The sequence below is a fragment of the Anabrus simplex genome, chromosome 5, assembly GCF_040414725.1.
Source record: "Anabrus simplex isolate iqAnaSimp1 chromosome 5, ASM4041472v1, whole genome shotgun sequence".
Classification (NCBI taxonomy): domain Eukaryota; kingdom Metazoa; phylum Arthropoda; class Insecta; order Orthoptera; family Tettigoniidae; genus Anabrus; species Anabrus simplex.
In genome coordinates this window covers 360,292,096-360,319,926 of record NC_090269.1, presented here as the reverse complement: position 1 = coordinate 360,319,926, position 27,831 = coordinate 360,292,096, and the positions used below count along the sequence as shown (strand labels likewise).

Below are 27,831 nucleotides of genomic sequence, written 5' to 3'. Positions count from 1 at the left end.
ATGCAGACAGCCCGCTACAAGACTTCGTTGTGATCGAAATGGGTACAGTGGCGGATGTATTGAAGCCTACTCGTCCGACCCCGCGGTGTACGGGGCAACGCGTCCGGCCGCTCCGGGTTCGATTCCCGGCCGGGTCAGGGGGTTTTAATTGTAAATGATTATATCCCTGGCCTGGGGACTGCGTATTTGTGTTGTCCTTAACGTTTCTCACATTCAACACTCAACACTTCTGCAATTCCAATTACATGCAGGTTCATATATTGTGCAAGCAGGGGCAAAATAACTCTATATAGTTCGACGTCCCGAACAAATAGCATTTTAACATAAAAAATTAAAAAGTAACCTACTCTGTTAATTACATTATTAAGAGGTAAAGGAGGTTTTTAACCGAAAAGTATTTTATACTAGTTAGGAATATTTTGTAGCTGCGTTATATCGGGTCTACCAATCCTTCTTCACCTCGTTCTTGCCATATTTCTATCCATCTCCAAACTGTCTTAAGACTGCATGGTATTGCTTGTGCTATTGCTTGGGACCATGTGAGCCTCCCACATGCCAATAATACGGCCTCGATTCACCTCTGATAAGATAGGAGCCATCTTATTGCAATGTTACAGTATAACGCCGGAATACACACACTGTGTATTCAGCACTACCTGTTCACTCCCTTCCCCTCATTTTCAGTACTCGAGTGGGGCAGTGTTGATTGTTTATGTCGGGACACCATTAATGTGCGTGCGTGTACGCCGTCTCCCATGCAGCTACTCACTGGACACTCCGACACCAAAACCACAGCTCCTGGTTCAGGCCTCGGTGGGACAATAAGGACAGTCAATACCTCTATCGCCCTCAGCCCAGCCACCGAACCCCAACTCACTGAGTGTCACACTGGCTCCACCCCGATGCCCAACTGTCGCTCACTGTAACACTGACCCCCACGCGGAGTCCAACACTCACCGACTATCCGCGCTTGCTCTCCCTTCTTATAGTTCGAGTAATTTGATACAGAAATTTCACGATCTAACTGGAGGCAGAACATTCCCGTTGAATCTCAAAGAAACACACAGACAAGCTGGCCGTCGAGAACAATACACGGGAAGGGCGGCTGGGAGATTCCAGGTCGTCTGAGTCACCAGCCCTTTCCTGGAAATACCTAAAGGAGCTTCCATTGGACTGACACATAACAATATCGATAGCCTAGTTCTACTATACGTTCTGTCAATGCTATTCCTACCCATTATTTTCCTTAAGACAGTGCATGCCTTCCATCCACTTATAGATATACAGTCCATCAGAACAATTGAAGAGCCCGGCGCAAGAATCAGACAGCTCCAAAATGTGAAAATGTTCAGGAGACTCAGAAACTTCCTTCATGCGCTGGCAGAAACAGTTAAAACAACGGTGCAGCTCCTTTTACACTACGCACCTAATCAGTGGAGCAGTACAGTTCTTGTACCGGCAAACAGAACTTTTTTAAATAATAGCTTACAACAACGAAAAACGGAATTGACCAAAAAGTGGAGCTGTCTGGTTTTGCGTTCATTTTCATATACTTATCATCATCATCATCATCATCATCATCATCATCTGTTTACCCTCCAGGTTCGGTTTTTCCCTCGGACTCAGCGAGGGATCCCACCTCTACCGCCTCAAGGGCAGTGTCCTGGAGCTTCAGACTCTTGGTCGGGGGATACAACTGGGGAGAATGGCCAGTACCTCGCCCAGGCGGCCTCACCTGCTATGCTGAACAGGGGCCTTGTGGAGGGATGGGTAGATTGGAAGGGATAGGCAAGGAGGAGGGAAGGAAGCGGCCGTGGCCTTAAGTTAGGTACCATCCCGGCATTCGCCTGGAGGAGAAGTGGGGAAACCACGGAAAACCACTTCCAGGATGGCTGAGGTGGGAATCGAACCCACCTCTACTCAGTTGACCTCCCGAGGCTGAGTGGACCCCGTTCCAGCCCTCGTACCACTTTTCAAATTTCGTGGCAGAACCGGGAATTAAACCCGGGCCTCCGGGGGTGGCAGCTAATCACGCTAACCACTACACCACAGAGGCGGACTCATATACTTATAATATGTAAAAGAAAATGAACCTTAAAAAGATTATATTGTAGGCTAGACCCTATGCAGAGTTATATTCCTACAGTATGCAGTAATGTATTTAAAATTAATTTTTCTTTTCACGTTGCCATGGGAAAATGAAAACAATGAACTGAAATATTACAAATTATATTTGAATAATAATTGAAATAATGGTAATTAAAGTCATTGAAATAATATAAATTAATAAAATTAATTGTCCGCCTCTGTGGTGTAGTGGTCAGTGTGATTAGCTGCCATCCCCGGAGGCCCGGGTTCAATTCCCGGCTCTGCCACGAAATTTGAAAATTGGTACGAGGACTGGAAGGGGTCCTCTCAGCTTTGGGGGGTCAGCTGAGTAGAGGTGGGTTTGATTCCCACCTCAGCCATCCTGGAAGTGGTTTTCCGTGGTTATCCACTTCTCCTCCAGGTAAAGCCGGGATGGTACCTAACTTAAGGCCACGGCCGCTTCCTTCCTTGCCTATCCCTTCCAATATTCTCATTCCCCACCAAGGCCCCTGTTCAGCATAGCAGGTGAGGCCTCCCGGGCGAGGTACTGGTCATTCTCCCCCGTTGTATCCTCCGACCCAATGTCACACGCTCCAGGACACTGCCCTTGAGCCGGTAAAGGTAGGATCCCTCGCTGAGTCCGAGGGAAAAACCAAGCCTGGAGAGTAAACAGATTAAGAAAGAAAGAAAGAAAGCAAGAATAAAAATAATTAATCGAAATATCCGTAGTATGGGCGCCAGACTTCACCAGAATGCAGCCCTCAAATTTCAATAAAGCATAAAAATTCTCTCCCCCAGGGCGGATACAGAAAGCTGAGTACTGGTACATCTGCTTCAGGCCTTACCTAACCTTCTGAAAACGACTAAATAGCTAGGAACTGCACCTAGGTTCATCAATAACTCCACTGATTCTAAAATAACTTTTTTTTTTTTTTTGCTATGGGCTTTACGTCGCACCGACACAGATAGGTCTTATGGCGACGATGGGATAGGAAAGGCCTAGGAGTGGGAAGGAGGCGGCCGTGGCCTTAATTAAGGTACAGCCCCAGCATTTGCCTGGTGTGAAAATGGGAAACCACGGAAAACCATCTTCAGGACTGCCGATAGTGGGATTCGAACCTACTATCTCCCGGATGCAAGCTCACAGCCGCGCGCCTCTACGCGTACGGCCAACTCGCCCGGTCTCTAAAATAACTAACTATATCCTGAATAACATCCGTTCATGAGAACCTCATCAACACACCAAAATATACATAAAATACACAATACTGCTGAAAGATTCTAATTTACAACAACAACAACAACAGATTGAAACCAAAAGCGAGGACCAGGCTACTATTTGCAGTCAGTCCGTTGAACAAAGCACATAATCAAACAGCAGCCCCATCCAATATCGTTTGCTGCAGCCCAGCTAACGTGCACATGATACAGGGGTGCTTTTCTCCTGCAGGTGTACTGTATGGTACTAATGTTCAGTGAGCACATTTTGCACACGATTCTGAACCCTATCTATCTATCTATCTATCTATCTTAATCTGTTTACCCTCCAGGCTTGGTTTTTCCCTCGGACTCAGCGAGGGATCCCACCTCTACCGCCTCAAGGGCAGTGTCCTGGAGCTTCAGACTCTTGGTCGGGGGATACAACTGGGGAGTATGACCAGTACCTCGCCCAGGCGGCCTCACCTGCTATAGTGAACAGGGGCCTTGGTGGGGAATGGGAATATTGGAAGGGATAGACAAGGAAGGAAGCGGCCGTGGCCTTAAGTTAGGTACCATCCCGGCTTTACCTGGAGAAGTGGATAACCACGGAAAACCACTTCCAGGATGGCTGAAGTGGGAATCAAACCCACCTCTACTCAGCTGACCCCCCAAAGCTGAGAGGACCCCTTCCAGTCCTCGTACCAATTTTCAAATTTCGTGGCAGAGCCGGGAATTGAACCCGGGCCTCCGGGGATGGCAGCTAATCACACTGACCACTACACCACAGAGGCGGACAATTAATTTTATTAATTTATATTATTTCAATGACTTTAATTACCATTATTTCAATTATTATTCAAATATAATTTGTAATATTTCAGTTCATTGTTTTCATTTTCCCATGGCAACGTGAAAAGAAAAATTAATTTTAAATACATTACTGCATACTGTAGGAATATAACTCTGCATAGGGTCTAGCCTACAATATAATCTTTTTAAGGTTCATTTTCTTTTACATATTATAAGTATATGAGTCCGCCTCTGTGGTGTAGTGGTTAGCGTGATTAGCTGCCACCCCCGGAGGCCCGGGTTTAATTCCCGGTTCTGCCACGAAATTTGAAAAGTGGTACGAGGGCTGGAACAGGGTCCACTCAGCCTCGGGAGGTCAACTGAGTAGAGGTGGGTTCGATTCCCACCTCAGCCATCCTGGAAGTGGTTTTCCGTGGTTTCCCCACTTCTCCTCCAGGCGAATGCCGGGATGGTACCTAACTTAAGGCCACGGCCGCTTCCTTCCCTCCTCCTTGCCTATCACTTCCAATCTACCCATCCCTCCACAAGGCCCCTGTTCAGCATAGCAGGTGAGGCCGCCTGGGCGAGGTACTGGCCATTCTCCCCAGTTGTATCCCCCGACCAAGAGTCTGAAGCTCCAGGACACTGCCCTTGAGGCGGTAGAGGTGGGATCCCTCGCTGAGTCCGAGGGAAAAACCGAACCTGGAGGGTAAACAGATGATGATGATGATGATGATGATGATAAGTATATGAAAATGAACGCAAAACCAGACAGCTCCACTTTTTGGTCAATTCCGTTTTTCGTTGTTTCGTAGTAGGGGGATGGGAAGATTGGAAGGGATAGGCAAGGATGAGGGAAGGAAGCGGCCGTGGCCTTAAGATAGGTACCATCCCGGCATTTGCCTGGAGGTGAAGTGGGAAACCACGGGAAACCACTTCGAGGATGGCTGAGGTGGGAATTGAACCCGCCTCTACTCAGTTGACCTCCCGAGGCTGAGTGGACCCCGTTCCAGCCCTCGTACCACTTTTCAAATTTCGTGGCAGAGCCGGGAATCGAACCCGGACCTCCGGGGGTGGCAGCTAATCACGCTAACCACTACACCACAGAGGCGGCTTCGCAAAACATAACACCTTGAAATCATGTAGTAACGTCATTTTACCATGTAACTACGTTAATGTGTCATGCCTCGTGGCCGGGTGTAACGAAGAGGGGAATCAATGCATACAACTAGGTAACAGTGCAGTAATTAATGTCTTAAACACGGAACCAAGTCGCGTGTGTACTCTGCTCTCGACGTATTACCAGCATGTTTCACCAGAGCAGCGTAGCGGATGTGTTTAGGCGTTCGCCTAGCAATCGACGGAATGTGCCAGCGGCGGTTCGAATCCTGCATCGTTCAGATATTTTTGCATCGGTATGATGTTTGAATACGTAAACACAGGCCTGCGTTTGCCACATTCTAGCAGTAGAATGACGATGTTATTCATCTTGTACCCTACGCATACTCCGCTGGTTAGGGCCTGAATGTACTGTAATCTCTGCTGTCATTCAGCATGTTTTCTACAGAGGAATACGTTGACATACTCCTCATTTATGGGGAAGCAAGACATAACGCGTGCGAGGCACTATGTCTGTACCATGATCGGTATCCCAACAAGCGACACCTGGCTGCTACGACATTCCGCCGTGTTGAAAGACGCCTAAGGACAACAGGCGTGATTTCCAACCAACCACCAGTCCGCGATAGGCCCGTTACGTCGGTTGAAGCAATTACACCTGGAATGCTTCAGCGCGCAAGACGATCTATTGGACACGGTCATTACATCGAGCATTTGGTGTAATAAAACATTGTCAGGGCAGTTGTGTTCCTATTATTTCCGGTCTGTATGTGTTCGTCCTGCTAACTAATCGGTCCTTCTTAGAGCCACAAACACATTCAATTACACAAAATTTGCATGAAAGCGGGTATTGAGCTTACATTGCGTGCGGTACCGTACGTATTAAACAAATGTTTCAAAATTTTGTAATCTTTGCCACGGTCTCGAACCTCCCAGTTGGAATGCAAGCCCGCTCCGCCACGCCTGTGGTCCGACAGCTCCTGCACTCCGACCGGCCAACCAACCAGAGGAGGAGTGGCCACACCTCTGTATTCGGGAGGTGGAAAGGAGCTGGTAGCCACCATCAACTCTCCTGAGAATGGTTTTCCGTGGTTTTCCATTCTCCTGCACTAAGGTGACTGCAAGGACAGTTCCTGGTAGCCTGTAGGCCACGGCTGCCAACCCTTTCACCTTCTCCGTACAACTCCTTCTCCGACACAAATCTCCTGGCCTGAGAGACGGCGTCACCGTCTAGGAGGCCCGCCTCCCCCTTCAGGGGAGCAATGAAAACTTTTAGTAGCAGTAATTAAAACCGAGCAAGTGGTTTATGCGAGACATGTCAGTTTTTAAGATTTGGATATACTATGCTTCATGGACATAAAATAAGCAATCCACCTTTCTAGCGCATAGGGAAATTAGTGTCACGGCAATTGTTATATAGATGGACCTTGGAAGAGCTATTTACACTGAAGGAATACCTGTGGAATCTCGTGTTATATCCGTAACTCACATAATGAAGTATCAATCTGGACTAAACTTCACTAAAATTCTCTCCTATGTATTTTTTTCTATTGGCTTTACGTCGCACCGACACAGATAGGTCTTATGGCGACGATGGGACAGGAAAGGGCTAGAACTGGGAAGCGGCCGTGACCTCAATTAAGGTACAGCCCCAGCATTTGCCTGGTGTGAAAATGGGAAACTACCGGGCGAGTTGGCCGTGCGGTTAGGAGCGCGCAGCTGTGACCTCGCATCCGAGAGATAGTAAGTTCAAACCCCACTGTCGGAAGGCCTGAAGATGGTTTTCCCTGCTTTCCCATTTTCACACCAGGCAAATGCTGGGACTGTACTAATTAAGGCCACGGTCACTTCCTTCACATTCCTAGGCCTTTCCTGTCCCATCGTCGCCATAAGACCTATCTGTGTCGGTGCGACGTAAAGCAACTAGCAAATAAAAATGGGAAACCACGGAAAACCATCTTCCGGGCTGCCAACAGCGGGGTTCGAACCCACTATCTCCCGAATACTGGATACTGGCAGCACTTAAGCGACTACAGCTATCGAGCGCGGTCGCTCCTATGTGAATGAATTTTCCCCACTATTGATAGTTTCCAGTCTGCCGTGTACGAGATCCTTTCTATAGAGACTCTTCATATCCATCGAACGCCGGGCTTAGACAGTTGAGGCGCTCGCCTTCTGATTCCAACTTGGCAGGTTCGAATCTGGCTCAGCCCGGCGGTATTTGAAGATGCTCTAATATGTCAGCCTCGTGTTGATAGATTTACTGGCACATAAAAGAACTCCTGCAGGACTAAATTCTGGCACCTTGGCGTCTCCGAAAACCATAAAAGTAGTTAGTAGGACGTGAAGCCATTACTAATTATTATTATTATTATTATTATTATTATTATTATTATTATTATTATTATTATTATTATTATTATTATTATTATTATTATTATTATTATTATTATATAATTCGCTGGGGCCATCAAGGACCACGTTAAGTCTTGTTGCATTTGACACTGAACTTGGCCTTCTTTAGAACCCAAATTTCCCTCATTCTTTGTGAGTGGGCCTGCTTACCCTCCTCTGTCCAAGGGGTACCGGGTCTTCTCTTCGGTTGCTCGTCTCGGTTTAGCCCGTTCGTCAATATTTTCTTGCGGAAGAGATCTCTGTTAAGGGCATCTTAAGCTGAGATATGTAGCATTTGCAGGTCTTCTTTGGTATTTCTAAACCAGGGAATTGTGGTTTTGGGGTTTGAATCAAAAAAGTGAAAGATTTCTTTAGTTAACTTTCTTCCGTCCATTCTTTTCATATGACCGTAAAATCGTGCCCGTCTTTTTCTGATTGTGTCGGTAATTTTCTCTATTTTACTGTAGACTTCCTCGTTGGATCTCTTTTGATGGATTCCATTTCTGTACTTTGATCCCAAGATTCCTCTCACAATTTTGCGTTCTTGTTTTCTCCAGTTCTTCAAGGAGTCCTTTGTTGGCATTTAGAGACAGGGTTTCGGCTGCATATAGAACTACTGCCTTCAGAACGGTTTCATAGTGACGTATCCTGGTGTTTTGGGAAAGGCATTTTTTGTTGTAGATTGTGCGGGATGTTTGGTAGGCTATTTCCAGTTTGCGTACTCGCTCCTGAAGTGCTTCTTTGTCCAATCCATTTTTCATGATGATCTCACCCAGGTATTTGAATTTGTCTACTCGGGTGATGTCCCCGTATTTTGTATGGAGTTTTGGAGGAGCCTCTTTGATGTTAGTCATTACTTCTGTTTTCTCAAACGATATCTGCAAACCAGTTTGTTCGGCAATTTCCTTTAAAATTTCAACTTGAGCTCTAGCGGTTTCTATGTCGTTTGAGAGAACAGCAATATCATCGGCAAATGCTAAGCAGTCTGTTGCGATCCCCTTGGATTTGGTTCCTATTCTCAATGGACTATAGTTGGTTTCCTGTAATCTCATCCGCCAGGTTCGGATGATCTTTTCAAGAACACAGTTGAAGAGTATCGGGGATAGCCCATCACCTTGTCGGACTCCTGTTTTGATGTCAAAGGAATGTGAGAGACGTCCGTGGAACTTCACCTTAGATTTTGTATTGGTCAGGGTGGCTCTAATTAATGCCAGCAGTTTCAAATCAACTCCGAATTCATTTAAGATGTTTAGCAGGACTTCCCGGTCAATGGAGTCGTACGCTTTCTTAAAGTCCACAAAGACAGACACATACTGCTTGGACCTTAGTGTACAATATCTGATGATCGTTTTGAGATTTTGGATCTGCTCGGCTGTTGAGCGACCTTTTCTGAACCCTCCTTGGTATTCACCTATTTGATGTTCGACTTGTGCTTCCAAACGCTCCAGGATGGCAAGTGATAGAATTTTGTAAGTCACGGGTAGCAAAGATATTCCTCTGTAGTTGTTGATGTTTTTCATGCTGCCTTTTTGTGTAATGGATGGATCAAAGCTATTTTCCAATCTTCGGGTAGGATCTCCTTGTTCCAAATTTCTTCTATTTGCTTTTGCAAGATATCAAGTGATTCCTCTGGGGCATATTTCCATAGTTCTGCTACTACTGAGTCTTCCCCCGGCGCTTTGTTATTTTTTAGAGGGGCAATGTGGCGCTTGATTTCATCTCTGTCGGGTGGTCTGGAATCTGGGTACCTGAGTAAGGGTTCCTTGGTTTCAATGGGGCTTTGCGGTTTAGAGCAATTAAGTAAATTCTTGAAGTAGTCTGCCAGAATGCTGCAATTTTCTTCATCTGACGTCGCCAGTGTGCCGTCCTTTCGCTCAAAGCATAGATATGGTGGTTTATAGCCAGTGAGTTTTCGTTTGAAGGCTCTGTAGTACTCTCTGCTTTCATTCTTCCTAAAGTTTTGGTCTATCTTTTCAGTGAGAGATTCTTCGTATTTACGTTTCTCAGTTCTGAACACCCTAGCTGCTTGGGCACGTTGGTTTTTGTAGGTTTCCCAATCATTTTCTGATTTCGTAGAGTAGTACTGTTTCCAAGCATTGAGTCTTTCTTGGAGGACTGATTCGCAGGTACCATTCCACCAGGCATGCTTTTTGCTTCTCTTGATTTCTGCAACGTCTTTGGCGGCCTCAACAAGGAGACTTTTGGCACTGTTAAAGTCACAGTAATTTGGTCTAGCCTTCTCCTAGAACTCCTCGACCCTTTGCCGAAGTTTATCATTGTCGAAGCGTGTGATCTGTTTGGTTGTCTTCCTTGTGTTTGCGGGAATTGGTTTGAATTTGATAAGAGACATATAGTGATCTGAGGCCACATTGATGCCTTTCTTTACCTTGACATTCATAATCTCAGGGCTGTTTCTCCTGGAGATTGCAACATGATCAATTTCGAACTCTCCGAGAGTTTGGACGGGAGAACGCCAAGTCATTTGCTTTCTGGGTAGATGACGAAAGTGGGTCGGCATGACCTGCAGGTTGTGATTTTCGCAAATGGACACCAGTCTTTTGCCATTGGGATTGGTTCTTTTGTGAGCAGGGTAATTTCCTATAACTTTCTTGTACTTCTGTTCACGACCTAGTTGGGCATTGAAGTCACCCAAAAGAAGCTTGACATGGTGTTTGGGGATTTTGTTTAATTTTTCATCCAGTAGGTCCCAGAAAATATCAACTTCGTCTGGATCAGACTTGTTCTTATCGTTTGTAGGAGCATGTGCGTTAACTAGAGCGTAGGTTTTGTTCGCGCATTTAATTGTGAGTATAGACAATCTGTCATTCACAGGTTCGAAATTTGCAACCGATTTAAGGATCTTGGTTCTAACAGCAAACGCAGTTCCAAGCATCACAGCTCCATTGAGGATTCCTCTTTGCGCTTTGCTCTTGAAAAATCGGTAGCCTTCGGATTCAAAAATCTCTTCATCTGGGTATCTTGTTTCCTGTAGGGCCATTATGGATATCTGATTTTCGTGAAGAGCTTTGGTGAGGGTTTTCAGCTTGCCAGTTTGTGTAAGTTATTATTATTATTATTATTATTATTATTATTATTATTATTCATCGAAGCTTCCTCATCTCCGCTACCTGTAACCTGCTGAGTATTGTTCTTCCTCAGATGCACTCTTCCAATCGCGTACAGCACGGATGTCCTTTGAATTCACTCTTTTAAAGTTTTACTTGAACCTTCGTATTGCAGAGCACTCCAGACATCTCTTTCCAGTTTCTTCACTCTACTAGGATTCTGGAAAATACTTCCATTGCAACATCTCCACCCTGTACTAAAGAGCTCGGCAGAAGCTATCAACCTTCCACCACTTTAATATTATGTCTCACAGTAACGTTGTAATGTCATTTCGTGACATAAAATCACAATACTGTGCAAATCGTCAAATGTTTTGAAAATCATACCATTCAGATAGCCATCATCTCGTATGATGCACTCATGGAGTCGATGTACGAAACTATTTAATACCGAAACCAGCATTTCAAGAGAAAATACCTGGACTTCGTCCTTGATGTGTCTCCTGAAAATCTCTTAATATCAGGACACTCGGCTCGTAACTTCCGTTGCGTAGTTATCACAAGGCCCTTGTCCGCCTCCGTAGCGAAACGGATAGTGTTATTAGCTGCCGTCCTCGGGGACCCGGGTTCGATTCCCGGTACTGCCACAAATTTAAAAACTGGCAGGAGGACTGGCATGTGGTTGAAATGGTACGTGCAGTTCATCTCCGTTGGAGGTGTACATGAAAAGAGCTGCACCACCTCGGGATGAGGACACGTGTTTACTTTTTACAATGCTATTCTTTCTTTCTTTTTCTTTGCTAGGGGCTTTACGTCGCACCGACACAGATAGGTCTTATGGCGACGATGGGATAGGAAAGGCCTAGGAGGTGGAAGGAAGCGGCCGTGGCCTTAATTAAGGTACAGCCCCAGCATTTGCCTGGTGTGAAAATGGGAAACCAGGGAAAACTATTTTCAGGGCTGCTGATAGTGGGATTCGAACCTACTATCTCCCGGATGCAAGCTCACAGCCGCGCGCCTCTACGCGCACGGCCAACTTGCCCGGTCTTTCTTTCTTTCTTAATCTGTTTACCCTCCATGGTTGGTTTTTTCCCTCGGACTCAGCGAGGGATCCCACTTCTACCGTCTCAAGGGCAGTGTCCTGGAGCGTGAGACATTGGGTCGGAGATACAACTCCTGAGGAGGACTAGTACCTCGCTCAGACGGCCTCATCTGCTATGCTGAACAGGGTCCTTGTCGCGGGATGGGAAGATTGGAAGGGATAGACAAGGAAGTGGGAAGGAAGCGGCCGTGGCCAAGTTAGGTACCATCCCGGCATTTGCCTGGAGGAGAAGTGGGAAACCGCGGAAAAAACCTTCCAGGATGGCTGAGGTGGGAATCAGTTGACCTCCGGAGGCTGAGTGGACCCCGTTCCAGCCCTCGTACCACTTTTCAGAGATTTAGTGGCAGAGCCGGGAACGAACCAGGACCTCCGTGTGTAGCAGGTGATGACGCTAACCACTACACCACAGAGGCTGACTACAATGCTATTACTTTTAAAATGCGCTTCAAGCACAAAGGCGGGATGTGCAGAGGTACAACGCTCCACCGTTACGAAATGGCTTCCTTCCTGCTACAATCTACTCTTATTGGTTTCATCTTAACTATGGGGCCGTACTGCCAGTTCAAAGTGGTGGATTTTTCTTATTCCGGACCCTGTACAATCGAACTCAAGTAACGAACCTCGGTAACCGCCTTGATAACATCACTGCAATTCCAGGGCTTGTATTTATCCTTCTTCTGCGCTATAGCATGGATGCTCAGTCTTACTTCAGCTCAACTTCATGCCACTTTCTTCCAGAACCTTTCTCCACTGTTCCAGCTTGTCTGTTAGCTCTTCTCTTAATTTAGCACACACGATGTCCTCTGCGTGCAACATGACCCAGGACGCTCTCGTCCTCGCTGTCTATCTCTCTCTCGCTCTCTCTCCGTCTCCCTTCCTCTCTCTCTCTCTCTCCCTTCCTCTCTCTCCCCCTTCCTCTCTCTCTCTCCCTTCCTCTCTCTCTTTCGCTCTGTCTCCCTTCCTTACACTCTCTCTATCTCTCTCTCTCTCTATCTCTGTCTCCCTTCCTCTATCTCTCTCTCTCTCTCTCGCTGTCTCTCTCTGTCTCCGTCTCTCTCTCTCTCCTCTTCGATCAACACTTCCATGAATACATTAAACCTGCAGTGACTTGGGGCTGACCCTTCATGTAGTCCAAACTGTTGACTCTCCCAAACAGCTTCCGTGTCTAATTTTAGCATTTATGTAATTTTTTTAACCGGGCGAGTTGGCCGTGCGCGTAGAGGCGCGCGGCTGTGAGCTTGCATCCGGGAGATAGTAGGCTCGAATCCCACTATCAGCAGCCCTGAAAATGGTTTTCCGTGGTTTCCCATTTTCACACCAGGCAAATGCTGGGGCTGTACCTTAATTAAGGCCACGGCCGCTTCCTTCCAACTCCTAAGCCTTTCCTATGCCATCGTCGCCATAAGACCTATCTGTGTCGGTGCGACGTAAAGCCCCTAGCAAAAAAAAAAAAAAATTAGTCAACCGGATATACTATTTTGGCCAAAAAACATTGGACAGGCCCAAAGTTCTTGTCTGGGTACCGTATTATAAGCTTCCTCAAGTCTACGAACGTCAGATGTAACTGATGTTCTGGACCTTTTCCACCAGTTATCTCAGCCCAAATGTAACATCCATTGTCGATCGACCAGGCATAAAACCGAACTGATCGTTTGCGATACAGACCTTCTCTGGCAGTCTCCCATCGACAATCCTTTCCCATAAGCTTTAATCCCCCGTAATCCTTACAATGCTGCGAATCCCCTCTCCATTATATTTAGAGACATACACTGTTTTCGTGAAGAAATCGCACATAGCTGCAGTCGCTTAATTGCGTCCAGTATCCAGTATTCGGGAGATAGTGGGTTCGAACGCCACTGTTGGCAGCCCTGAAGGTGGTTTTCCATGGTTTCCCATTTTCACACCATTAAGGCCATGACCGCTTCCTTCCCACTCCTAGGCCTTTCCTGTCCCATAGTCGCCATAAGACCCATCTGTGCCGGTAAGACGTAAAGCACCCAGTAAAAAGAGAAATCTCACATTAGATCAATTTCATCTTTTGCTAGAGTTTTCTATACCTCCACAGGAATTTCATCCAGATCCGCTGATTTTTCCTTCCATCAATCTATTTAGACTTCCCCACTTCCAATCTATTTATATCTGTGTTAGATTCTCATATATCCTTCCATCTTCTTTTTGTATGTCATTAAAAGAAGTCTTTTCAAAACATTAATCCATTTCATCCTTGCATCTGTATCTTTCTGTAACACTCACCCTTGCGAGTTTTTTTTAGTTATCACACAGAGAGGTATTTAGTTGCCTTACTTCTACACTTCGCTTCCTTATTGATGTTATTTTTCCCTTCTTTGTTTCTGGTTCGTGAAAATTCACGACAAGCAGCCGATTGTGCTTGTGTAATTATTCTTCTAGCGTCTTACTTCCTCTTTCGGTTCCCTTTTCAGTCATGCTCTTCCTATGACTTGTGCTATCTCTTCTTCAACTCCCTTTAAGCCTTTACTACCCCTGCACATTTTCATTCCATCATCATCCCTCCTTTTGTCGTCTCATATTTCCAGCTCATCTATTATTTGCCTTTCACATCTCATACTGACATTCGCATAATGCGCCCACTATTTGTGTGCATACCGGGCGAGTAGGCCGAGCGGTTAGGGGCGCGCGACTGTGAGCTTGCATTCGGGAGATAGTGGGTTCGAACCCTACTGTCGGCAGCCCTGAAAATGGTTTTCCGTGGTTTCCCATTTTCACACCAGGAAAATGCTGGGGCTGTTGCTTAATTACTCGTAAGGCTACGGCCGCTTCCTTCCAACTCCTAGGCCTTTCCTATCCCTTCGTCGCCATACAACCTATCTGTGTCGGTGCGACGTAAAATAAGTAGCAAAAAAATTGGTGTGCATTGTCTGGGCTGTCGGATACCTTCTGCAACACCATTTCCTTGAAAGTGCTCTTTACGTCCCTTTCTTTTAAGCAAAACCATATTTATTAAGCACAATAAAGCATCGTAGAAATAGGTCTTACATTTCCACATAAATGCATAAAATCAAAGTAAATAAACTGTTTTCTTTCTTCAATGTTCACTTTGCCTTGCAGGTGAAGACTGCACCATGAGCAGTGATTGTGACATCAGTAAAGGACTATGCTGTCAGTTGCAGCGCCGACATCGTCAAGCGCCTAGGAAGGTATGGATAACTATAACGATAAACTAGCTTTTGTCATGTTAACATTGATGATTTCACGGCCCGTACCTGTAGATATGATATGGACTTTTGAGCTTACGCCGTATCACGGAAACAAGGTGAAACTACGTTTCTCAGATTACTTTGCCCCGCATCATCAGAAGAAAATCTCGACTGTTCCCAAGAAAGTCTTCTACAATAATGAGTGTTAGTTGTTTTACCGTTGGAGCTGTAGTGGTACGCTTGTTCGTCACCAGGTGGCTTGCTGTATGCTGGCACAGCGCTCCAAGCGGGAGCTGACGACAACATTAAGCTCCAATTAAGATGTTCTTTCACGCCATGTGTGCGTGAGGAGCAACAGAGAAGACATCAGGCGAATAAGGGACGAAAGTGTAGAAGAGCGAGACACCTGGTGACGAACGAGCGTACCACTACAGCCCAATGGTAAAACATTCTTAAATTCAAACCCTCATAATTGTAAAAGACTTCCTCGGGAACAGTTGAGATTTTCTTCTGAGGACGCGGAACAAAATTCTCTACCAAACGTAAAGAGTTTCACCTTGTTTTCTTGACACAACATAAGCCCATATCGTGTCGAGCTTTTATCAATTTGTTACAATATGAGAACCCGTCAAAGTCTAAAGTGCTTTACGGTTTACAAAGTTTACAAAATGTATTGTGTATTGTGTATTGTGTAATGGATTGTGTAATCTACGATATAACCTTGGATAAAATCTCCAACATCGTCAAGTACCATAGTTAAGAAATGCCCGTCATCATAAAATAAGATCATTCATTGACGAAAAGCTTCGTGGAAAGAGTTACACCGTTTACAAATAGGTTCACGCGTGTCAACAAACGTGAGCACGAGAAAAATCGACATGATAGCCTTTAAACACGACAGCAAGAAAAGTTATATAATCGATATCGACCCCCTAGTCAGAATGGAGCATCACAACGTCCAGCCCGAAGAGGTTAACGTTAAAAAGAGGAACATCTACACACCTACAATTGAATTTTACAGGGGAAAGGACCCTTTAGAAGAACTGGAAGTATTGGGTTACAAAAGCCCAGAATCCATATTTTGGTAATCACCACTTTACGTCGATCTTTGTCTATTTTAAAATCACATCTGAATTCACAGTACTTCCCGTTATATTCCCGTGAATGTCCTAATAATGAATGTTTTGTTCTCTAATTATTATTATTATTATTATTATTATTATTATTATTATTATTATTATTATTATTATTATTATTATTATTATTATTATTATTATTATTATTATTATTATATTTCAAAATGTGTTGTAGACTATATAATTATCTTTGAATTATTAGAGCTATTTATCAGATCATGTTAATGTTCAAATTTAATTTGGTTATTTTTTATTTAGTTAAACTTTGTCCTTGTCGTAATCTAGAATGTCTGGAAAGTCGTTGAGTTTCTAAATAAATATATATAAGAAAATAATTGAAGAATGATATTTATCTTGAAATAAATTAATCCTAGTGAGCACGTTTGGACGACTGGTGTATACTAACAGTCCCTCCAGACAATTTCTGTTTCATAGACTGTGTACTTAATAGGAATAGTTTTCCACGCTGAAGTACATATCGTCGTTGCCGGGACAAAACCTCCTATGTGATAATATTTTTGGAGATATACTGACCCGCAGCACATACATTATAAAGAGCGAGAATGCCTTGACAATATTGACACAATATTGCACCTTAGATGACAGAACCTTACCGGCCAAAGTTCTAAGCTAAAATATTTCACATGGGAGGTTTTATCCCGGCAGCGACGATACGCAGTTAGCAAAGATGTAGAGAATAAAGAGACTTCAAATAGGCGCAGAATCTAACATGAAACTGAGTAGATTAGATATTCAAATACCTCTATATTCTTCTACAATCCATATCATCAGGTAAACACAATTCCTGACAGTTGAATTAGTTCCTTCATTGTTATCAATATTAATAACCAACTAACCAACCCCATGGCACCACAGCCCTTGAAGGGCCTTGTCCTACCAAGTGACCGCTGCTCAGCCCGAAGGCTTGCAGATTACGATGTGTCGTGTGGTCAGCGCAACGAATACTCTCGGCCATTATTCTTGGCTTTCTAGACCAGGGCCGCTATCTCACCGTCATCTCTGCTATCTCCTCAATTCTAATCACGTAGGCTGATTGGACTTCGAACCAGACCTCAGATCCAGGTAAAAAAACCCGAACTGGCCGATAATCGAACCCGCATCCTCCGAGTAAGAGGCAGGCCCGTTACCCCTACACTATGGGGCCGGCCTCCAGTCATCAATATATCGTTAGTTATTGATCAAACTTCGCCACTCAGTATGTCATTTTCATTATGTTTGTCCCCTAAAATCAGATTGGTTTAAACATGAATATGCAAAACGTTCGTAAAGTATTATTTATTAAAATGTTCCTCCCTTTCAGTAACCATCGCTGGGCTGTAATAATTGTATGTGTGAGTTTTTCTTCAATGAGCAATTTAGTCGAAAATTGTGTTGTAGGCAATAGAATTTCACTTTTTTTTTTTTTTTTTTTTTTTTTCACTGCAAATGCTCAAACATTAACTGGTAACTAAGTCATCATACCACCTTGAAAACTAAAGCAGTGAATCCCGCGAAATTGCGTTCCCTGTCTCAAACTGTTCAGTGGAGCATTCTCTATGCACACTCTTAGGGAAACGCAATGTATATTATTAAGAACAGTATTGAAATACAACTTTGTCCTTCTATAGTGGACACTGCACACGGAAAGGAGTAGAGAATCCAGAAATCCAGAAATTTCCAACTTCTTTGAAATCATTTAAAAAAAGATTAGGTGAACAACAGATAGAGAATCTGCCACCTGGACGACAGCCTTTAATGTAAATCAGTTGTTATTTATTTATTTATTTATTTATTTATTTATTTATTTATTTATTTATTTATTTATTTATTTATTTATTTATTTATTTATTTATTTATTTATTTATTTATTTATTTATTTATTTATTTATTTGGACTTACTGTACTGCCATCTCAAAAGGCTTTTAAAATAATGCTTAAATTCTCCACAACTTATTTATGTGAACAAGCATTCCGTGTTAGACGAACATTACAACTATACAACTAAACAACGAAATAGTATTTTGCTGCTGGAAGAATAACTTCGTGTTTGCCTGTCAAAAGTGAGGTAACGAATAGAATTATTTTGTTCCAAGAGACCTGTCCAAATATTACATTGAACCGTCAGTGTCAACCAATGTATATATTTGACGAACTGTTTATCCATTCATTTGTGAGTGAATCATTAACAGAGAGAGTATTGATACAACTATCTTTATCTGAAATGCGTCCGTATGAATATTAAGTTAAAAGAAGGTATGTAATGGTTCCACCTCAATATTATTAAAATAAGAAATGCACGTTTACATTCTTATTTAATAAAAATTGGTACCGGTTTCGACCCGTATTCATGGTCATCATCAGCCGATTACAAATAAGTGCTAAACAATGCATACAAAAATAAAATGTCTTTCTTTCTTAATCTGCTTACCCTCCAGGGTTGGTTTTTCGGTCGGACTCAGTGAGGGATCCCACCTCTACCGCCTCAAGGGCAGTGTCCTGGAGCGTTAGACATTGGGTCAAAGGATACAACTGGGGAGGATGACCAGTATCTCGCCCAGGCGGCCTCACCTGCTATGCTGAACAGGGGCCTTGCTTGGGGATGGGAAGATAGGAAGGGATAGACAAGGAAGAGGGAAGGAAGCGGCCGTGGCCTTAAGTTATGTACCATCCCGGCATTTGCCTGGAGGAGAAGTGGGAAACCACGGAAAAAACACTTCCAGGGTGGCTGAGGTGGGAATCGAACCCTCCTATACTCAGTTGGCCTCCCGAGGCTGAGTGGACCCCGTTCCAGCCCTCGTACCACTTTTCAAATTTCGTGGCAGAGCCGGGAAGTGAACCCGGGCCTTCGGGGGTGGCAGCTAATCACACTAACCACTACACCACAGAGGCGGACAGAAAAATACAATGCGAAATTTAAATAATTCTGTTTGGTTTCTGCTAGTGAAGCACTAAAATATTTAAGGAGCTCTGTGTGTTGAGATTTCAAAGTTATGTAGAAGTCTGAAGTCAAATACGTATTTTTAGTTCGTATGAATGTATACTGCATCTGTTTTTATGAAATATCCAGAGCCTGTTTCCAATCATTTGATAAGGTCAGGAATGGAATAAATGAAGACACCATCTAGCGGCGAATATAGGAATTGCGCTGGCTACCGAAGCCGGTCGCACTCCTCTGGGACAATGATTAATGACTGACAGCTGCCATGAAATGATATTGGAGAGTGTTGCTAGAATGAAAGATGACGGGGACAAGCGGAGTACCCGAAGAAAACACTGTCCCGCCTCCGATTTGCCCAGCACAAATCGCACATGGAGTAACCGAGATTTGAACCACAGAACCCAGCGGTGAGAGGCCGACGCGCTATCGCCTGAGGCACGGAGGCTCTATCTTTGTATATAAGTTGTAAAATTTAAGTGATGCCTTCCTATGTGTGTCCAACACTTGTCCCGTTTCTCTGCGGGGTCGGATATGAAGGGAAATGACCCTTCGCAGCGAGTTTTCACGACCGGAGACCCTTCCTAATGCCAACTTCATCAGAGAAGTTAATGAGATGAAATGAAAGGCGTAATGTATGAAAGTAGGAAGGGAGAGGGTGAAACCCGGTGGCGGCATATAGCTTATTCCGGGAGAATAGCATCGAGCGGTTCTGCTCAGAGCTTAACGTCTCCATCCGACGGATGAATCACCATCAATAGCGTCATATGCCCTCATTCCATATGAACACTCCGGAGAATTTTTTTAATTGGCACGCAATGTAGCAATTATAAATTGGATAGTACCATCATCTCTCCTACCCTGCCGGCCAACATTCTGATGGTGAACATTTTGCGACCAACGGGACTCGAACCGGCTAACCACAGTGTCAGCCATATCGTCGCTCCTGTGCCAAAACCGTGAATGCCAGAATGCTCTTCCTATCCATTACTTCCCTTATGACTGGTCACATCTCCCAGCCACATATGGATATGCAGTCCATTAGAACAATTTTCATTCTGTTAAGTTTCCTACGCGTTTGTGTAAAGGAAAATGAACCTTGCCGCCCCGTAATGTACTCGTAGGAATGTATGTTTGCATGACATATTTACCCTCTCCTAGAGTACGATGTATTTAAGGTTCGTTTTCATTTACACACTCGCATAGGAAAATGAACTCAACGAAAATTGCTCTGATGGACTGCGTATCCGTATGTGGCTGGGAGGCGTTACAAGTCTTCAGGGAAATAATGGATAGGAAGAGCATTGTAACTTTCGCAGTTTTGGCACAGCAGCGACCTCTTAACGATCACGGCCACCAGGCGAACTTACCCCATTATAGTAAAATAATGTTAAAAATGCTCTCCCTGTTCCTTTAGACAAGCGTGTGATGATATTCCAGTTCATTCCGTGCAATTCAGCCATGATTATTCAAAAGTTCAGCCTCATGAATCGTCAAAATGTCGGTGCGAATTGCATTTTAAAATCTAAATCACACGAAAATACGCTGTTCAATAATTCAAATCAAATCAAAATCTCTTTATTTGCAAATGAGGTGTCTACCTCGGTGGCAAATGGTACACTAAAATACATTATTGTCAAGCACTAAATTTTAAATTAACAAGAGACGAAGAAAATTTTCCTAGAATACAATATTATACAATTTGCGCTAATAATTTGTTCTATTAAACACATACATCATCCTTAATAAATTTATATTGTTTACAAGATTCTACTTATAATATCTTACAAACATAGTCAACTCATATACAGTATGTGAAATTACTTCTAATAATAATATACAACTGGTATAAGATTAAAATTAACATTGAATTTATTTACATATTTATATTTTACCCATTTTGGAACATAAGTAGCATAACGACCTGCTGCGTCTTAACCAGAGCCCCTTTTGCCACCACTTTTCGGTAGTTCCTGAAGGGCCTTCACAGCTACCGTAGCGGTCCCAGGGCCCTCGAAGTCTCCACTGTACTTCACCCCTACAGGCAGTCCCCTACTTGGGCTGTCCAAACTCCATAGACCAGGGGATGGAATTAATTTAATCACACACATTTTTATTTACAATATCCTGCACTGGTCGAATGCCCTCTAACATTTCATTTATTATCTCTGTTGTTGTTTATTCTCTTCTTGAATATCTGTACAGATTTTGGAAAAGGATCAAACACTACCCCTGGTAAACTGTTCCACTCCTTCACGCCCTTCCCAATGAATGAAAATTTACCCCAATCGCTTCTGCTAAAATTCCTTCTAATTTTGTACTTGTGGTCAGTTCTACCAATATAATTATTTTCCAACTGAAGCCTCTCACGGATATCTCTCCATGCTTCTTCTCCTGTATAGGCTCTATATAATCCTACAAGTCTAGTTTTCTCCCTTCTCTTACTTAAAGGTTCCCAACCAAGTTCCTTTAGCATTTCTGATACACTACTCTTTCTCCTGAAATCCCCTGTTACAAAACTTGCTGCTTTCCTCTGCACACCATCTAGTTCTTTTATTATGTATTCTTGGTGAGGATCCCAAACACTGTTTGCATATTCCAATAATGGACGAACCATACTTAAGTAACTTTTTTCTTTTAATTCTTTGTTGCATCCTTTAAGTAGCCTCATTATGACATGTAACGATCTGTATGCTTTCCCAACAATGTCATCAACATGACCCTTCCAGTGCAAATTACTTTCAAATCTCACACCTAAGTATTTGCACTTGCCATCTTTAGGGATAACTACCTCATCCAAAGTATATTCAAATTCAGTTTTAAAGCTCCTGTTTGTAAATGTTGTAACAGTTGATTTGCCTCCATTAATCTTCATATTATTTTCTTCAACCCATTCATGGATACTCTCAAGGTCCCTTTGTAATTCTGAGCAATCCTCAATGTTATTTATTTCCCTATAAACAATTATGTCATCTGCATACAATCTTATTTTCGATGTTATATTGTTCCCTAAATCATTTGCGTATATTAAGAAAAGTAACGGACCGATTATACTACCCTGTGCAATTCCCTTCCAAACTGTCTCTTCCTGTGATATATAATTTCCTACTTTGACTTTCTGAACCCTTGAATTTAGAAATGTTCTTATCCAACGTATAACCCTTACGTCCAGTCCTATTCCCTCCAATTTCTTTAATAATATTCCATGTTCCACTCTATCAAAGGCTTTGGAAAGATCTATGGCTATGCAATCTAACTGGCCTCCTGAATCCAACTGATCTGATATGTCCTGCTGAAATCCCACCAGTTGTGCCTTGCAAGAAAATTTCTTTCTAAATCCATACTGGCTCCTCATGAACCAATTTTTATCATCACATATCCCTCTGATGTACTTTGCTATTAAACTCTTCAGTATTTTACAAACTATACTGGTTAGGCTGATTGGTCTGTAGTTCTCTGGTTTCCTTTTATCACCCTTTCCTTTATAAATTGGTATTATTATAGATTCCTTCCATTCCTTTGGTATTACACTATTATTTATGACATAGTCAAAGAGAAATTTTAAATAAGGCACTATATACCACCCCATCGTCTTTAATACCTCCCCAGTAATTTGATCACTTCCTGCTGCTTTTCCTTGCTGAAGCAGTTGGATTTCTCTGAAAATATCTTCATTTGTGAATGAGAAGCTTCTTGTTTCCCTATGTGTCTCTCCCTCTCTATCTTCTGTTATGGTTTCCAAGTCCTGACAATCTTCTACTGAATCTCTGAATTCCCTACTGAAGAGGTTTGCTTTCTCAGTATCTGTTAAATAGTGTTCACCCCCTTCTCCCACCATTGTAGGAATTTGGATTCCTTTTCCTTTTTGATTCCTAATATATGAATACAGCTTTTTCCATTTCCCTTTGTGGTCATTACCCTCTTGAAGAATGCCATTCATATAATTCTCTTTTGCTTCCTTTTTCACTCTATTCAGTTCCCTCATTAGCTGTTTTCTAGTTTCTCTATTCTCCCTACCCTCTTTGATTTTCCTGTTTACTATTCTACATTTTCTTTTTAATTTTCTTATTTCCCTTGTATAATAAACAGGGTCTCAGGTCATTTTACCCTTCTTAACAGGTACAAATCTCTTCTCTCCTCCCCAAATGATTCCTTTAAATTTAGCCCAAAGTGTATCCACATTACTCCCTTCACTTATCCAACAACTGAATTGTGATTTAAGGTAAGTCCCAAATTCATCAACTTTAGTTTTTCTGTATAATTTCTTGTCTTGTGTGACCCTCTTATTAAGCCTTTTTGGTACCAGTCCTACATCCATTATTACAGCCTTATGGTCACCTATTCCTTCAATTACCTCAGTTTTATCAACAATTTCCCATGGTTTAACCAAGAATACATCTAGTAAGTTATTGAGACGAATCGGTTCTTGTACTACTTGTGTAAATCCTCCCTCCCAAATTAACTTATTTGCCAGTTTCTGTTCATGGACTTCATTTGCAGCTCCATTCCATTCAACTTCAGGCAAGTTTAGATCTCCTCCAATTATTACCATATCATTATTATTGTTTTTATGAGTATAATCTATTATTTTCTCAAATATTTCCATGTCTCTTTCCTCTCTTCCAGGCCTGTATGTTCCCATAATTCCCACCTCCTTCATATTATGGCAAACTAATTTTATCCCTAATATTTCATTCCTTTCATCGGTAAACCATTCATGTGAACAATAAGTTTCCTTCACCAGAATAAACACCCCCCCTCCCTTTTTATCTCCTCGGTCTCTATGATAGACTGTGTACCCTTCTGGAAATACTTCTCTATTACCCACCCCTTCTCTCAACCATGATTCTACTCCTATCACCACATCAGTCTCATAAGATTCCATCAATGTACCGAATTTTAATTGTTTATTTACTACACTCTGACAGTTTACCAAGAGCAATCTCAGACCTCCTTCCTCCCTAAAACTTGACTGTTGCAATTGGGTAAAATTGAATTGACTTAGCACGTTACCCATTTCTACTGAAATATTAAATGTTAAAACTTTGACGTAGGCTATCTAGATAATGTTAAGTGAACTGTAATGAAATGCGATACCCATGCCAATATTAACAGGTTGTCTCTAGCATGTAATTGGATGTTGATCGATGGGACAAGTGGACAATTTTTGTAAACATTTTATTCCCTATTATCATTACTTGAAAATATAAAAAAAATCTATTTTTTTCCTAACAGGTTTGCTCCTACTTCAAAGATCCCTTGATCTGCATTGGCCCAGTGGCCGTGGAACAGGTGAAGGATGACATAGAACATACCGCTGGAGAGAAACGACTGACAGGCAAAGCAGCTTACAACCACATCCGCCGCAAGTAAACTACATATACCGAGCCTAAATGTATAGACATGAGCTATCGAGCGATCCTGGCCCCAACCCATTTTCCCTCACCATACATGAGTAATGAATGATCTATTACTTATTATATTAGATTATACGTTAGTATGTTACTGTCATTTTATGATTAAAAGAATCTCTATCGGTGTTACATGATAAACCATTTAATGGCAGCTACATTTTAAATTTTAGTTCTTAAAAATATAGTACATATCACATAAAACGTGAATTTTCTCAGATATTGCAGGTATATAATAGAGTATTTCACAGTGTTATAAGGCTAAATCTTAAAATACAATAACTGAAGAACGATTCCGTGTGTATATATATTAAATTATATTTTTCAACTGTATTACGAAATAGTATATACCATTTAAAGGTTTGAAATGAAATGTACGTATTTCCATATTTCTAACATATACCGTAAAATTATACAACAGTAAGAGGGGAAAGCTTTTCAAGTTTAAAGATAAAATCTGTATCAGTGTTACTAAAACTTTTATGACAAGGTTGAATGACGTGTGTTCAAAAATATTTGTAAGTGACTGGAATTGTTCCAGGTGAATACAATCCTATAATTATCGCAGCACAGAAATAATGACTTATTTAAGTACAGTACGTCTAACTTCATATTAACCATATCAAACCTAATGCGCAGGAGGAAGACGGAACGAACCAAAGGTACCAAAAAAGACGTGTTTTATTGTTAAAATTATTATTACTACTTGTGTAAACAATATGAACACTGAAAAGTGTTTAATAAATAATAAAGATACCAGTAATTACAGAGCCAGTTATCGGTCGATATTTGAGGTTCTTTAATACTGATACCATAACTGTTTTGAGACCCTTCAGAACTGGTACTATAAACTGTAGAGTAATATGTGATACAGAACTTACTTGCTTATCATATCCATGAGATTATTAAAAAACAGCTGCATTTGAATACCTAATTAAGGCATATGTTATTTGAAAATAATGTACGATGCCATAGTAAGCTATTCTAATAAGAATTCACCATTTATCTAACCAAATCTTAGCACTAACAACACGTACAGTCACTAACTCGTATGAATCAACTGAATTTCTATGTCGATAATGCGAGTTATTACTGTAATGATGGTTTCAAAACTATTGAATTCAAAGGTAGTCCCAATATGATATGAATTAGTATAAACATTAATAATAATTTATTAAAATAATGAATTTTTCAGTTACTTTGACCATTATTTCTGTGCTGCAATAAATCACCTAAACTGATGAATAATTCACAGAATATACAAAGATATCATAAAGACTTTAAAATATAAGCTTGAAATGTCTGAATGACTTACAGTAAATTCTTGATTTCTGCTCAAAATAAATGTAATATTGTTTTCCAGATATGATATTGGCTTATTCTCTTATCTTCAATGTAGTAACCCCAGATAATTTCACCATGTGTTATCCTAAAAACGATATAATCGACAAAGAACAACCTTACTGGCTGAGGCATAACACTTTACCTTCTGATGAATGTATGACATTATTAAATGAAATATTAAAGATTGAGTGTTCCTGTACATTGTATGTATATTATGTCTTGATTGTAGTAATAGATAATAATACCAAGTATATCATCATTATATAATGCATACAATATGTATCTGTAACGATGTCAAGCTTAACCTCAAATATAATAGCATATTTCCCTTTTAATGGCCTATCCGCAATGTGCAATGTTATTAACATAAAGTGAGCATTATTTTTAGAATTGAATTCAGTGTTGTTTCAATGTAACAACAAAATTTCCTTGAGCATGAGAAGTATAGGTATTTTCCCTGATCCACTCACAGTAATTTACTAAATATTTCCTCCTGTTTAATTAAATGTGAAATAGTCAACATTCTGGAAGACAATTACTCACATAAATCACAACAGCATTAACAAAAATTGTATCAAGAAGAAATTTTGTAGCACAACTACCAATTGTAAAATAGATAACATATCATACATAACCAAGTCGAGGTAATGGAAACATATCATAATACTGCATTTAAAGAAAGAGTAACTTTATTTTCAATGACTACATATCACTGTGGCATAACTTTGTCAAAAATGAGCCCTACACTATACATATCACTATTATTAAAAATAGATATATATATATTTTAAAACAGAGGTTGTTAAGCTACTTAGACATATTAAAAATGATAACTAATTGGTTGCCTGTAACACATATTTGAGGAAAGATTTAACAAATTTTTGAACATACTTATCACCGTTTTAAAAGAAATTTAAGGAGAAAGGGAAGAGGTAAAATCATGAATTAGAATTATATTATGTTAATTCAATGTTTCTCGTATATTTTTGTGTGTGCAAGTATATTTTATCATGTCGTTTAATCCTTCCACTAAGTAAGAACTATGTTATTTACCATGTTATGTGTATAAATATTATAATGTAGTAGCAGATGCATACTTTATTAATTGTAAAATATACTTTAATTAGTGCATTAAATTATATGAATGATTTAAAATAGTCACATTACTCAGATACCTCCTCTCCATCATCCTCCTTTCCATATATCATATATTTCAGTTATTGTATGTAGTACTTAAATATGAAAATGCATATCGTCGGGGATTTCAACAAACGATACTTTAAACTCATCCACAATACAATAAATAACCCTCAGTGTGTTAAGAGATTCTCTGCACATGTACATCTTCACCTTGTTCGCCTCCATGGCTAAATGGTTAGCGTGCTAGCCTTTAGTCACAGGGGACCCGGGTTCGATTCCCTGCAGGGTCGGGAATTTTAACCAAAATTGGTTAATTTCGCTGACACGGGGACCGGGTGTATGTGTCGTCTTCATCATCATTTCATCCTCATCACGACACGCAGGTCGCCTACGGGAGTCAAATCGAAAGACCTTCCTAGGGTGAGCCGAGCTTGTCCTCGGACACTCCCGGCACTAAAAGCAATACGCCATTTCATTTTGTCATCTTCATCTTTGTAAGTAGAATAAAGCAATCGAAATGATTTTTTGATTTTTCAACGTGTTATTTTGTGTTCTATACACCTATACACAGGGTCTATCTTATAAACCCAGACCGCCCAGCGGCCTTTCTACTCTCCGAGACCTAAGCAGCTGTACGGAAAGTGCGCACATAGTTGCAAGAAGCGGCCATTCTGAATCTCAGCTCTTAACATGGTGAGACAGTTATCATTACAACACCGTGTTTCCGTATGTAAAAGTTATTTCAAATACGAGTTGGCTCGACAGGGACGCAATGCATTTGTTCGATTTCCTGGTGAAGTAGCGCAGATTCAAGTACAGGTAGACCTCGTTATACGCGATAGTTACGTTCCGCGGAATTGCCGCGCATACCGAATTCGCGTAAATCGAGTGTCATTTTATATGTTAAATATAGGGTTAGGTTTCCGTCTACT

At 41.6% G+C, this 27,831-nt stretch overlaps 1 protein-coding gene across 1 annotated transcript in view; it reads left to right on the top strand.

Moving 5' to 3' along the window:
- The window catches only part of spab (space blanket), a 402,024-nt gene extending 375,119 nt beyond the window's left edge, over positions 1-26,905 (top strand). The window contains exons 5-6 of the mRNA XM_067148619.2: positions 14,845-14,933; positions 24,240-26,905. Of these exons, the coding sequence (XP_067004720.2) occupies positions 14,845-14,933; positions 24,240-24,377 (227 nt within the window). The 3' untranslated portion in view covers positions 24,378-26,905. The remainder of the gene's footprint in view (positions 1-14,844; positions 14,934-24,239) is intronic.
- Positions 26,906-27,831: the final 926 nt, after the last annotated feature.